Source organism: Notothenia rossii, assembly GCF_949606895.1.
Source record: "Notothenia rossii genome assembly, chromosome: 7".
NCBI classification, from domain to species: domain Eukaryota; kingdom Metazoa; phylum Chordata; class Actinopteri; order Perciformes; family Nototheniidae; genus Notothenia; species Notothenia rossii.
This window is the reverse complement of record NC_136905.1, coordinates 54,434,754-54,447,452: the sequence shown is the minus strand read 5'-3', so window position 1 is coordinate 54,447,452 and position 12,699 is coordinate 54,434,754. Positions and strand designations below refer to the sequence as shown.

The following is a 12,699-nucleotide window of genomic DNA, read 5'->3' as shown; positions in this document are numbered from 1 at the left end:
CGTCACTAGATGTCGCTCATTGTACCAATATGGTTGATATAATACATAATATATTATTATTCTAGTAAAAGGGCTCGCTTTGGCAAAAACCTGATCCATACAGGCAGCCCTGAATAATAACAAGTAACCATCATGTGTGGTGCTATCTGTAGTTGTCTGTCTTATTTTTTGTTGATGTCATTGTTTTCACCAGGGCCGGCCCTTGGCATAGGCAGTATAGGCGAATGCTAAGGGTGCATCAACCCATTAAAGAAAAAAGAAGACAAAGTAGTAGAAGAAGAAATACGCTAACGCTACAAACAGGCACAACACTGTTACTCTGTTTTTACTGATATATAGCATTTGATTTCACCTTGCACCGAAAACGGGGATTCTACCCGGAAAACAGGGACGTTTTGGTCACCCATCCGACTGTGTTTACAGCTAAGCACACACGCTAAGACTACAAGCTCAGTTGGGGTTGAGGCTTTTGTACACGTTGCTTGACTGCCTGCCCACATATCTGATCTAAACATAGTAACGTTTATTGGGGAATGCCCCCTTTTGCCCCCTCGTGGCACCGGGTCCGTACTGTACAGTTCTGAATAATGTAGTTAATCTACTATAATTAGTTTGTTTAATATAGAGTCGTTATCAATTTGTTTTAAAACTCAATAAATAACAAAGAAGACCTTTGACCGGCACTTTTCTCATTTTGTCCGGAAGATTTAAAGTTTAACGGACATGTTGACCGATGAAAAGAAATTCTAACGGAAACTCTGATCTGTCCACACCATATTCTCCTCTTCCTGTCCAATCAGATCTCAGAGTTGGAGAGTGAGAAGCAGCACCTCTCCGATGCCGTGGCGTCCCTTCAGGAGCGCGCTCAGTCCAACAGCGAGGCCAGGGTCCGCGAGGTGGAAACCCAGAACCGCCTCCTGCACCAGAACATCACTGACACCAGCTCCCGATTGGCCAGCTTAGAGACCCAACTCAAACTGGCCAATGAGGAGGCAGAGAGGCTGGGGAGCAGGGCGGGGCGATGTGAGGAGCTGGAGCGAGAGACGGCCAGGCTGGAGAGGGGCAGGGACACTTTGAGCAGAGAGGTAATCTGTCTATGTGTCTTTATTAGGATACCATTAGCATTAGCATTGGCTACTCTTCCTCCACAAAAACACAAAACATAAGCAAACAAAACCACTCATCTAATGTAGTTAACAGTCAAGAATGGTTGTGAAAAAGTTCAAATAAATAGTAAATCATGACAACATAACAACATTTCACCAAAATCAGACAAAAGCATATTTTTTCAAACCTTGTAGGGTGTTAGAACCAGCAGGAGACTGTCAATGTGCGAATGACTTTGGTAACACTTTACTATATGACAGGGGATTTCTGAATATTTCCCATATACAAAATTCACAACAACATTGAGCAAATGCATTTAGTTTCAAACATTATTGATGTAAATGAACCACTAGTAGTGCAATAAAGGGATTATATAGCAGTACGTTGTATGACAGCGGAGTTATTTAAATAAAAACATAAACCTTTTTTTTATAATAGGTAAATACTCAAAATAGATAATAGTAATAATGGTAATATTATATATTTACATATATATATTTTTCTATTTTGAAGGTTTTAAAGTTATTGTATATAGGCATTGAGTAATAGAGTCCAGGAGTGAGTCCTAAGCCTGTGAATGAGTTTTTAGTTTTGTTGTCATGCATAACTTATTCTTAAAAGCATACTGACTTGATTAAATTCTATCTCAGACTATATCTTCTCTGCCTTGCTTGTAGCTGGCCTCTCTGCGTGTTTGCAGCGAGCAGTCGGAGGCTCTGGAGAAGCAGGTGTCCTCCCTGGAGCAGGAGGTGCACCGGCTGAAGCGGGAGCTGGAGGAGGCCCAGGGGGAGCAGCAGCGGCTTGGGAGGCAGGAGGCGGAGCACAGCCTGCTGTCCAAGGAGAACCTGGACCTGCGCTGCTCCATGGAGAACCTGCGCTCCTCATCCACCCGTCTGGCCTCCCTGCAGGACGAGCACAAGGAGGTGCAGAGACAGACTCAGGATCTGCAGAGGAAGCTGGAGGAGGCCAGAGGGGAGGCGCAGGGAGAGAAGAAGAGGGCAGAGAGGTTGGAGCAGAATATGGCCGCTCTGAACCAGGAGAAGCATCGCTTAGAGGAGGAAATACAGAGAAGCAAAGAGGACAGGGAAGAGGAAGAGAGGGAGAGGCAGGAGACGCATATCAGAGAGGAGGAACTGAGAAGGGAAGTACAAGAACTGAAGAGCGAGCGGAAACGGAGGGAGGAAGTGGAAGAGGAGAGGAGGAAGCTCCAAGGGGCCTTGGAGCAGGCAGAGAAGGGCAGGAAGAACCTGGAGAAGGAGAGCTGGAGGAGCAGGACACTTCTGGAGGGGAAAGAGACGGAGCTGGAGGAGAAGGCCAGGAGGTTAGCCACAGTGGAGAAGGAGGGAGCAACTCTGAAGAAGGAAATGGAGAGGCTGAGGGAGGTGTCGGTCAAAGCCAAGGAGCTGGAGAAGGAGAACAAAGAGCTGCAGAAACAGGCGACTATCCACAAGAGGACTCTGGCCACGCTGAGAGAGGTGAGAGGTCACACAACACCTTATTGCATGTCTAATAAAGAGGTGAACAGAAGTAAAGAGACTTTCAAGACGCTCTTTTCCTCACAGCTGTTACCAGTGTGTAAGCGAGGGTTCTGGAGAAAGCAGGACTTTGGATAGAAATCCCTTAAACTTAAAGTGATCAGAAAAAAGGACATTTTCAACTCTTTCAACTGGGCAGATTCCCTCTGCTGAGAAAGCTATTGATATGTGGGTGTGCTTAATGGGAAGCTCTAAAAAGGAGACTGCCAATGTTCTTAGAAACATAGTATTCTATTTCTGCATGATTTTAAAGACAATATTTGTATCATTTTTGTTGGGACTCTGGCTTATCACCAAGGATGATCATTTAACAAATGAATATGATGAGATATGATACCTTGTAGCCTTAACGTGAGCTAAGTAGCTAGCTAAACGTGTTAATGAAAGCTGCCTTCCACACAGTCCCTGTGCTTGGTGCTCTCTGAGAGTGAGCGGCTCTGAATAATCCAACACTACATTCTAAATGTACGAACGGCTAAGTTTGTGCCCAAGTCGAGTGACTATTTTCAAATGCACCCCATATAAAACCCCAGAATAGGTAAAGAACTTGACTTTGCGGTGATGCCATTTTATCAGCCACTGGTTCCAAGGGTATAATACTGATGATAAATATGAGTCCTAATGTACTCTGTATGAAAGTGTTGATGTTCATGAGGTTTCATAGTGGTGTTGCTATGTCTCCAGGATTTGGTGTCAGAGAAGCTGAGTGTTCAGCAGCAGAGTGTTGACCTGGAGAGACTCAATGAAGAACTGGAGAAGATGGGACTGAACAAAGAGAAACTGCTGCAGCAAGAGCACACACTGGAGGACAGGTAGGGTCTCATACGCTGGTCCCATTCTAGGACTACTCATCACAAGTCAATGACTTACATTTCTTCTGTGCACATGTCAGCAGGTACAGGCTACTGGAGTCTCGGCTTGAGGAAACTGTCCAGCAGACAATGAAGATTAAAGAGGAGAAGATATTTTCTCTAGAAAGGAAACTGGAAGAGAGCAAAAAGCTCAAAACTAAGCTACGAGCTGACCTATCCACTGTAAGACACTCACACTCACATTGTAACCAAAGGTTTTTACACATTATGAGTTGTTGTTATGTAGACTGTTTTACAATATGTGGGTTTTTTCCAGGGGGAAGAAAACCACAACTCCCATCATCATTCGGAAAGTGACCGGGGTCAAGGGTCAGCCACGGCAGAACTGCTAAAAATCAAAGATCATATTATCGATATAGAAAAGAATGTAAGATGTTCTTTATTAAATACAGTTATTTCATATAAACGTTGTGCAACATTAACCAGGCATATGTGTGACATTATCTATTGATCACCATACTTTGAAAATGTATGGTGTACCCCCCCTTCTAATCAAGGTTCAGCTTCAGCTAAATCTTTACTAAATCTGACACATCGAATGTTTCATTATCTCCATGATCGAAATACTGAAAACCTTGTCTAAAAATGATGAAAATGATGAAATAAGGAGTTCTAGTATATTGGGTGATTAATGAAAAGGCCTTACGTCTGCCCAGTTAATGCTCCGCCACAGTGAGTAAGTACTATTTAGTTTGTTGGCTCTAAATCTCAGTACTGATGAGTTAGATTTGCTTCGATGGCTAAGCTAACATTACCCATCTAATACGAGTAATGAGGTTTTTATTTTAAATAGGCTCGGTATCACATATATTTATTTTTACACCTAATTTAGTTTTTTTGTGTTATTCATATTTTATGTAGCTTATTTAATGTTATTTTAAATGTCTATTTCCCTCTAATTGATTGCTTTATAATTCACCCTTTTTATGCAAATAATTGTATTTGTTTAATGACAGAATATGGTGAACTACTCAATGTGCCTATTATCTATCATCTGGATGTGAGAATGTTCATTGTTCCCTCCAGAACTCCTCCCTGCTGACGGAGAGCAGCCTGCTGAAGGGGCAGCTCAAACAGCTGGAGAACCAGAACACGTCTCTGAACAACCAGATGATGGGGCTGCAGCGACACACCTCCACCCTGCAGGAGCAGAACTCAGCACTACACAAAGAGACAGCAAAACTACAGGTACACACAATGAAATCCTCTCACCTCATCATTTCTATTACATTTCTCAGGGACATATATAGAAAGGATCATGTGCAGTGAGGTGTTCATTATCGCCCGACGCGAAGCTGAACCGTGACAACAGCAGTGTAACTTCAAATGATGTCAGCACTGATGGAGATTTTCTGTGACTGTCCAAGTCTGTTCATGTCCATGAACCAGTCTTTAAACACTGCCAGAGCCCATACCGTGTTCCTGTCAGTATTTACTTCCTGTCTGTCTTCTTCTGGTGATTTACCTGCCGTCCACCGATGGTCCTTTTAACCTCTTTCCAGCTCTCCCTTGATCTTCCTTAGCAACGGTCAGCATTTTCGTTTAGCAGTGGTGTGTTCAAAAGTATTAATAACCTCTGGAATATCCAAATGAACCAATCAGAATGTAATATTCAACTTAGCTGTGAAATACATTCTTAACAACTACTGAGTTCTAATGAATGCCACTTGCTCTTAGGTGGAAAACTCCACAATCTCTTCCCAGAGTGCATCCCTCATGGCCCAGAATGCCGTGCTGCAGGGCCAGGTCACGGCCTTGGAGTCGGAGGTGGAGTCGTGGCAGAGGCAGCGGGAGGAGGCGTGGCGAGGCAGAGAGAGCGTGCTCAGCGATCACGAGCGCCTGCTGAATGTTCACGAGAGGCAGGCTCAGGAGTACGAGCAGCTGATCAGTCAGCACACCGCTCTGAAGGGCAAACAGAGGGCGCTAGAGAGCGAGCAGCGCACACTGCACAGCAAGTGAGTGAAGGACCAAAGAGTATCTATAACAAAAGATGACGCACTACAAGCTATAGTATATGGTACACACTTAGTTAAGTGGAAAGGTATATTAAGCAAACATTAGATATCTTCTATGTTAACTGACATTTGAGGCATTACCAAAAAATCTGTTAGCAAGGACATTTGCAAACGTTAGTTGAAGATGACTTAGAATTTAGAATTGAAATGTGGATATTACTTTGGTGACTATTAGGCAAAATGATTTGTCATAATCTATGTTGACTGTTGGAGGAGCCTGTGACCTGAGATGTTTTTATATTGCTTCAGTTTATAATCGTAACAGATCGAAAAGTTCTGATTCATTAAAAAAAAAAAATGATGCACTTCCACGAACATCATTATGTCATTCAAACAAACTACTTGTAGTAGATAAAGTACATTATTCAATGGTGTTTACATTAACTTTGAATAATAACACGGGAGAATCGGATCCTCTCTTTTCCCCTCTCCCTCCCTCTCTCTCCTGACAGCCCGTTAGTTTCTCATGCAGCGCGCTAAACCGTGGGCGGGGCTTCAGGTGATTATGGAGCAGCTGATCTGATCTCTCTCTCGCGTCCGGTTACACTTCACTCGCGTTTATGTCCATATCGATCAGATCCAGCTCTCCTGATCGGCCTTTATAGAGAGCACCGATCAAACTATCAAGAGTGAATATCGGCCGATAATGACCGGCGGCAGATCGATCGGAGCATCCCTAGTTATTACCGGACAGTTTTTGACCGGCAGGTTTTGAATTTACCGTTTTTTTATAAATGTTACCAGCTAAAAACCGGTAATTACCGGCTAAAGGAAATCCTGCACTGCACGCATGGCAATAAAAGCCTTGAACCTTGATATAGTGGTGCATAAAGTAATTTCATAATCTTCTGTGGAAGCTTATACCAATGAAGTCACAGTGACATGGCTTTTAGAGCATATTCAGTTTCTGAAATGTGTCATACATAAGTCAAAACCTTGAAATGAGATTGTATTGTAAAACAGGTTTTTGTTGATATTGCAAGATAAATGTAGCTTTTCAAAGATATGAAGCTGTATGATTTTAAATTCACCACATTGATAGATCAGGACAGGAATGATGAACAAAGTCAATGTCATCAAAGTGTTTGCCAGCTGAAATCTAACAACACACCTCCTGCTATGATGTGAGTGAGGTTTATTCTATTGGGTGGGGGACCTAGTCAAATCACATACCATTGCATACATTTATTCAAGTTTGTTGAAGATGAGTCATCAACCATATTTTTACATGTGAAGTAAAGAGAGATTTGGAGGACTAGAAGTACAAATATACAACAAAATATATATGTATGTATTTTGTTAAACACTGGGATAAGAGCTTGGAAACTATATTAGTTATTTTCATCTTGTGTTTTTGATGCAGATGCTTTGCCACACATGAAAGGATGTTTATCAAATTGTAAGGTAGTATTACGTACTTAACCAATATGTACCAATGTTTATTAGTACTTCTAAACAACATCAAAATAATCAGGTGTTTCGTGGATATACATCTTTATTTAGACCTGTCTTGTAGATATACTGTAGTTCTAAATTCTAGAGTGTAAAAGAAAGAGTAAAGAAAAAGTCATGTCTTCACTTCCCGGTCACTGATATTACATTCAAATGTAATATAAATCAGCGTAAAGAATAAACCAAGTCAAATGACAACATAGACAATCCATATGACAAAACTGATCATGTGGATATACTGTGGATGAAAAAGAGGTATCCTGGACAACAAACATCCTCACACTGCCTTCCTGCCAAACAACACATTCTCATCTGATACTCTTATCCCATGAAACATAATAGTGGCGCATCCCTGCTTAACAACCTTAATAACCTATCAGCTCCACAGGTGAACAAAAGAAAGGGCCACACATGGCACACGCTAGATGGTACCAAGTGCTAATGCAAACACCAGGCTTTCTCCTTTTGGGATCATAGACAGTATGATGAATAATAACCCTCTGCAGGTATTGTATTTTGGTGCAGCAGAAGGAGAAATGGGACGAGCAGGAGGGGCACGGCCGAAAAGAGAAGGAGGAACTCAACCAGGAGCTCCAGAAGACTCGTCTACTACAGCAGGAGAATCTACAGCTCAAATCAGAAGTGGACAGGTACTGGAAGGTTACACACAGTCACACCATCAGACATTGACAACAACAAGTGTAATGTTGTGGATAATTTTGCTGTGATAATAGTCCACAATGAGACAAACATGTTTGAGACTGCACCAAAAGCATCCTTCATCTACATTTCACTTTCACACAATAACTCTATGATGACGCTATTCACTGGAACAGATAGCAACAACATCTGTTCATTTATGTTCGGTTCAAAACGAGCTGTAAAACAGATTCAAAACGCATATATCAGAGCCTAAGGCAAATATCAAAGGTATGGTAAAACAATCCCATTTGTAAATCAGCTTGAAGTTTATCCTAAGTGATCAGGTTTTTTGAAACAGGTTCAGTGACAGTTGAGCCATAGGCTGGTTACAGTGAGAGGTAGAACCCGGCAGCACACTTTGAGGTTATCTCTTGATTTCTCTCAAAGTGGAATTCTCTCTGCCTTCCCCTTTTAGACTAGCAGAGAGCCAATCCCAGCAGTCCGGGCAGTGTGAGGGGCTGCAGCACCGAGTGAGCGATATGAAGGGCTTACTAAGCTCCTCCCAGCAGGAAGTGAGTCGATGGATGGCACAACACGACTCCCTGATGGAGCAACACCAGGGCCTGGATCTCACCATGACCAAACTGGACAACCACTGTGAGGTAAACTCTGCCTTCTCTTCTGCCATCACGCCATCTGGAACATGAAGTGATCAATATGTTTTGTAGCACAGCAGTGTTGTGACTGAAACTATGAATCTTTTCTTTTAGAGAACAAGGCTGGATTAGAGATGCTCTGGTTGCTTTGATTAGATACATTTGAATGTTTCAAACATTCCAAGTTTTGATCATATTTACGTAAATGGCTACCACCAATGTGTGGCCTCCTAGGCTTTTTCTTTTTGTGTATGCCCTGTCTTGAGCAAACAAGCTTAAACTATTACTGGCTTACATTGGGTTTTTTCTATCGTTTTTTGTTATTTGCGATTGTATTAGCGCTGAAGTAGACTGCGTCTCTCCAGATCAGCATCTCATGTTACTGTCCTGACATGACTGTATGTGTCTCTGTGCATGTCTGTGTTTAGCTGTTGAGTCGACTGAAAGGGAACCTGGAAGAGGAGAACCACCATCTGCTGAGTCAGATCAACCTGCTGAGTCAGCAGAACCACACTCTCCTGGAGCGGAGCATGGAGAGCAAAGAGCTGTATCACCAGGAACAGAAACTATACATGTAACTGCACACAGCACACCTTACACCCCGTACTTATGTAGTACACTACCAGTGACACAAGTATTCACATGTGGTGCTTAGGTGACTTTTCAAATGTAAAACGTTCAACTATTTCTTTCTTTTTCCCTTGCCAAACTGAAGTATTATTTAGCGCTTAACATGCTCACATTCAATTGTTTGTGTCATTAGATTTCTTAGCTATTTGCATCCAGCGCACCCCTCTGCTCCAGAGTCTGAATCTTTGTCTCTCCCATGCTCAGTAATCTGCTATCCAATGAAATGTACTTCCTGTTTTGAGTAACATAATCTGATAAGAAGACAAAATCACAATGTATGAATGTTTATTTTCTTCATGCAGAGATAAGCTGAACGCTCTACGTCGTCAGAAAGAAAAACTGGAGGAGAAGATCATGGACCAGTACAAGTTCTACGACCCCACGCCTAAAAAGTAATGCTTTTATCAGTCCTATCATTTTGAAAGATAACATGGAAAAGCCAGTGGTTTACAGTTGAGTGTACAGTACTCAAGTACTGTACACTTTGAAATGACCTATATCACTCTTGCTCAACTACATCTCAGGTGCAAATATTGTACTTTTTACTCCACCACATTTTTTTGGCTGCTTAAGTTACTTTGAGGATTCAGATGAATCCAATATATAATCAACACAATAAAACAAGTATGTATTATATGTTAGGATCAACTTTATTGTACACCTTAATGAAATGAACAAATGACACAGTAGTTTATATAGTAAATATGTAAGCTCCTGCATTACCAGCTTCAACTTGAATGCATTAATGTTTAAAATACAATAATAACATATATATTAGGCTGAAATAAGCCATTGAGTGCTATACCCTTGTACTTGACGCTTTCAAAAGGGCCCTCAAGACCCATCTGTTCACTAAGGCCTTTGGCCCCTAATCTATTTGTTGTTTTGTCTGTCTGACTGGTTGTCTGACTGCCTTTTGTTATGTTTTTATTATTATTATTATTATTATTATTATTATTATTACTTAAAGTATATTTTCATTCTTATACTTTTTTTTTCTTTAAATGTAAGTAACATTTTGAAGGCTGGACTTATACTGACCAGGGGCCTCGTTTATAAAGCCTTCACGTGGGAAGGTTGCTTACGTAGGACAAAGCAAATAAATACGCACAAACATTTTCCGATTCATAAAACACTCCGTAACGGCGTAGGACTTGTGTGCGGCACGTTCTACGCCGGTTTCCCTTTTAAATCACAATCAACTCGAAATGCGGCACAGCTTTGCGGGCTTCACGTAACGCCCATATTTGCCTATAAATAGTCAAAGAAACGCCCCGTATTAATATTCATTTTGACTGACTGCATGAAGAAGATCACAGGAAATGACGACAGAACAGCTAAAAAAGCAATACAATTACGAACAAAGCACTCACATACGAACAAAGCACTCACATACAAACAAAGCACTCACATATGAACAAAGGACTCACATACGAACAAAGCACTCACATACGAACAAAGCACTCACATACGAACAAAGCACTCACATACGAACAAAGCACTCACATACTAACAAAGGACTCACATACGAACAAAGCACTCGCATAATAACAAAGCACTCACATACGAACAAAGCACTCACATACGAACAAAGCACTCACATACGAACAAAGCACTCACATACTAACAAAGGACTCACATACGAACAAAGCACTCACATAATAACAAAGGACTCACATACGAACAAAGCACTCACATACGAACAAAGCACTCACATACGAACAAAGCACTCGCATACGAACAAAGCACTCACATACGAACAAAGCACTCACATACTAACAAAGCACTCACATACGAACAAAGCACTCACATACGAACAAAGCACTCACATACGAACAAAGCACTCACATACGAACAAAGCACTCACATACGAACAAAGCACTCACATACGAACAAAGCACTCACATACGAACAAAGCACTCACATACGAACAAAGGACTCACATACGAACAAAGGACTCACATACGAACAAAGCACTCACATACGAACAAAGCACTCACATACGAACAAAGGACTCACATGCGAACAAAGCACTCACATATGAACAAAGCACTCACATACGAACAAAGGACTGGCTTATCTAAAGCCAGTTGAGTAGCACTTGAAATGTTTTAGTTCTATGAAACCTGATGTACTTATATGATTCTGTTTTCTTCAAGGTTGTATCTTGTTAGTCGAACGTACTTATTGTAAGTCGCTTTGGATAAAAGCGTCAGCTATGCAATGTAATGTAAAAAAGACATCTCAGAGTGTGTCAGATTTAGCTTCTTTTCGGAAGGTGGAGACAAATCACATTGTTTGTTTGGTGGTTCTCCAAGTTACGTTTTTGTGTGCACTGAGGATTCTCAAACAGGCATTGGTTTGATCCTTTTAAGATTGGCTTTAATCAATTTTTGCGAATTAATTCTTCATATAGGCTACATGAGAGGTAACATTCTATTTATGGTATTATTTCCACATATTTCTCTCCATTCTTCCTTCTGCCAACGGTGTCGCAGTTTCTCGTCTCTCCCGTTTTTGTTCGTACCGCGTACAGATGGGTCAGAGTGTGCATGGAGGACCGCACAATCTGACCCATCTGGCCCCAGAGTATTTCAACACTGTGGTATTACTACTTGTACTTAAATAAATCATCTGAGTACTCCTACCCCTCTGGCTGTAGTGTATAATGATGGCTGTAGTGCAGTGTTGCTTTTCTGCGGTATCAGCGTGGTTAACGTAGTTGTTTTCTTTCAGGAGGAGCCAGTGGTCCGGAGCCAAAGCTTTGGCCAAACTGATCAAACCCCGGAAGGAGAGCAGCAGGGAGCGGGGGGGCGACCGGGACAAGGAGGCAGGCAAAGACCGAGACCGAGAACGAACCAAGAGCGCCCCGGACATCCCACTGCCCTCCCCCCCTCCCCTCCTCCCTCCTGAAACCCCCCCACCACATCACCAGCGCTCAGGAAATTACACGCAGGACAGCGGCCATGCCCACAGTAACCATAACAACCACACCGCCAGTCTGGGACCCCAGAGCCCAGCAATCACACCCATCAGCGCAGGTAAACACACTCTCACAGACACACATACAAAAGGTAATTAAATCTCTTAATACATCATAAATTACCACTAAATGTCTGATGATGGGCCTTTTTTTACAAGGACCCTCACAATTTCCCCGTCAAAGGCACAATTACAAAATGGTGGTGCAGTGAGAACATATTTTTGTAGGCCGACCAGGAAGTCAGCATAACAAGGGCTCCATCAACAAAAACCTGAGATTTTCCACTTGATTCTTGAATTTAGCTGAAAAATAAGATCTTTGAAGATGACGTTGGGCTATAAACAAACTATGCGCCATTAGCATGGCTGCGCATCACCTCCGCTAAGGCGGCTAATGTTTAGCTAGATGAAGTTTAGTGTTCTCATTTAGTCAACTGTTTTTATGACTCATGAAAGATTCAGACATTCACCAGTGAGGTATTTACTGAGGTATTTGATGTCATAGAGAAAAACTGAAAATCTCTTCAGCTTGTGTTAACCACTAACCTTATTGAAAACACTATCTCATTTCCGGGTTCAAGGACTCATGTCTGCACCACTTTATCCTAAATCAATGTCTATGGTTATATCTCTTCTTTTTTTTTTTTTTTATCAGGATAGATGGAAAAAGGGTATAAATGAAACAATTGATCATACAATGCATCTTTTTAGCTAACACTTTGGCTCCAAAACTTCAAAGCTGATTGAGCTTGTGTACTTGTGATCAGGTGCACTTTCTCATGAGTTCTCTAGAGGGAGCTGTTGACCA

General features: G+C 41.8%; 1 protein-coding gene across 1 annotated transcript in view; it reads left to right on the top strand.

Moving 5' to 3' along the window:
• LOC307045797 (protein Daple-like) overlaps nt 1-12,699 on the top strand; it is a 70,331-nt gene that overhangs the window by 45,880 nt on the left and 11,752 nt on the right. The window contains exons 14-25 of the mRNA XM_079691758.1: nt 801-1,085; nt 1,785-2,582; nt 3,327-3,454; nt 3,535-3,676; nt 3,771-3,881; nt 4,541-4,702; nt 5,192-5,469; nt 7,488-7,631; nt 8,099-8,285; nt 8,708-8,853; nt 9,212-9,301; nt 11,646-11,950. Of these exons, the coding sequence (XP_079547884.1) occupies nt 801-1,085; nt 1,785-2,582; nt 3,327-3,454; nt 3,535-3,676; nt 3,771-3,881; nt 4,541-4,702; nt 5,192-5,469; nt 7,488-7,631; nt 8,099-8,285; nt 8,708-8,853; nt 9,212-9,301; nt 11,646-11,950 (2,776 nt within the window). The remainder of the gene's footprint in view (nt 1-800; nt 1,086-1,784; nt 2,583-3,326; nt 3,455-3,534; nt 3,677-3,770; nt 3,882-4,540; nt 4,703-5,191; nt 5,470-7,487; nt 7,632-8,098; nt 8,286-8,707; nt 8,854-9,211; nt 9,302-11,645; nt 11,951-12,699) is intronic.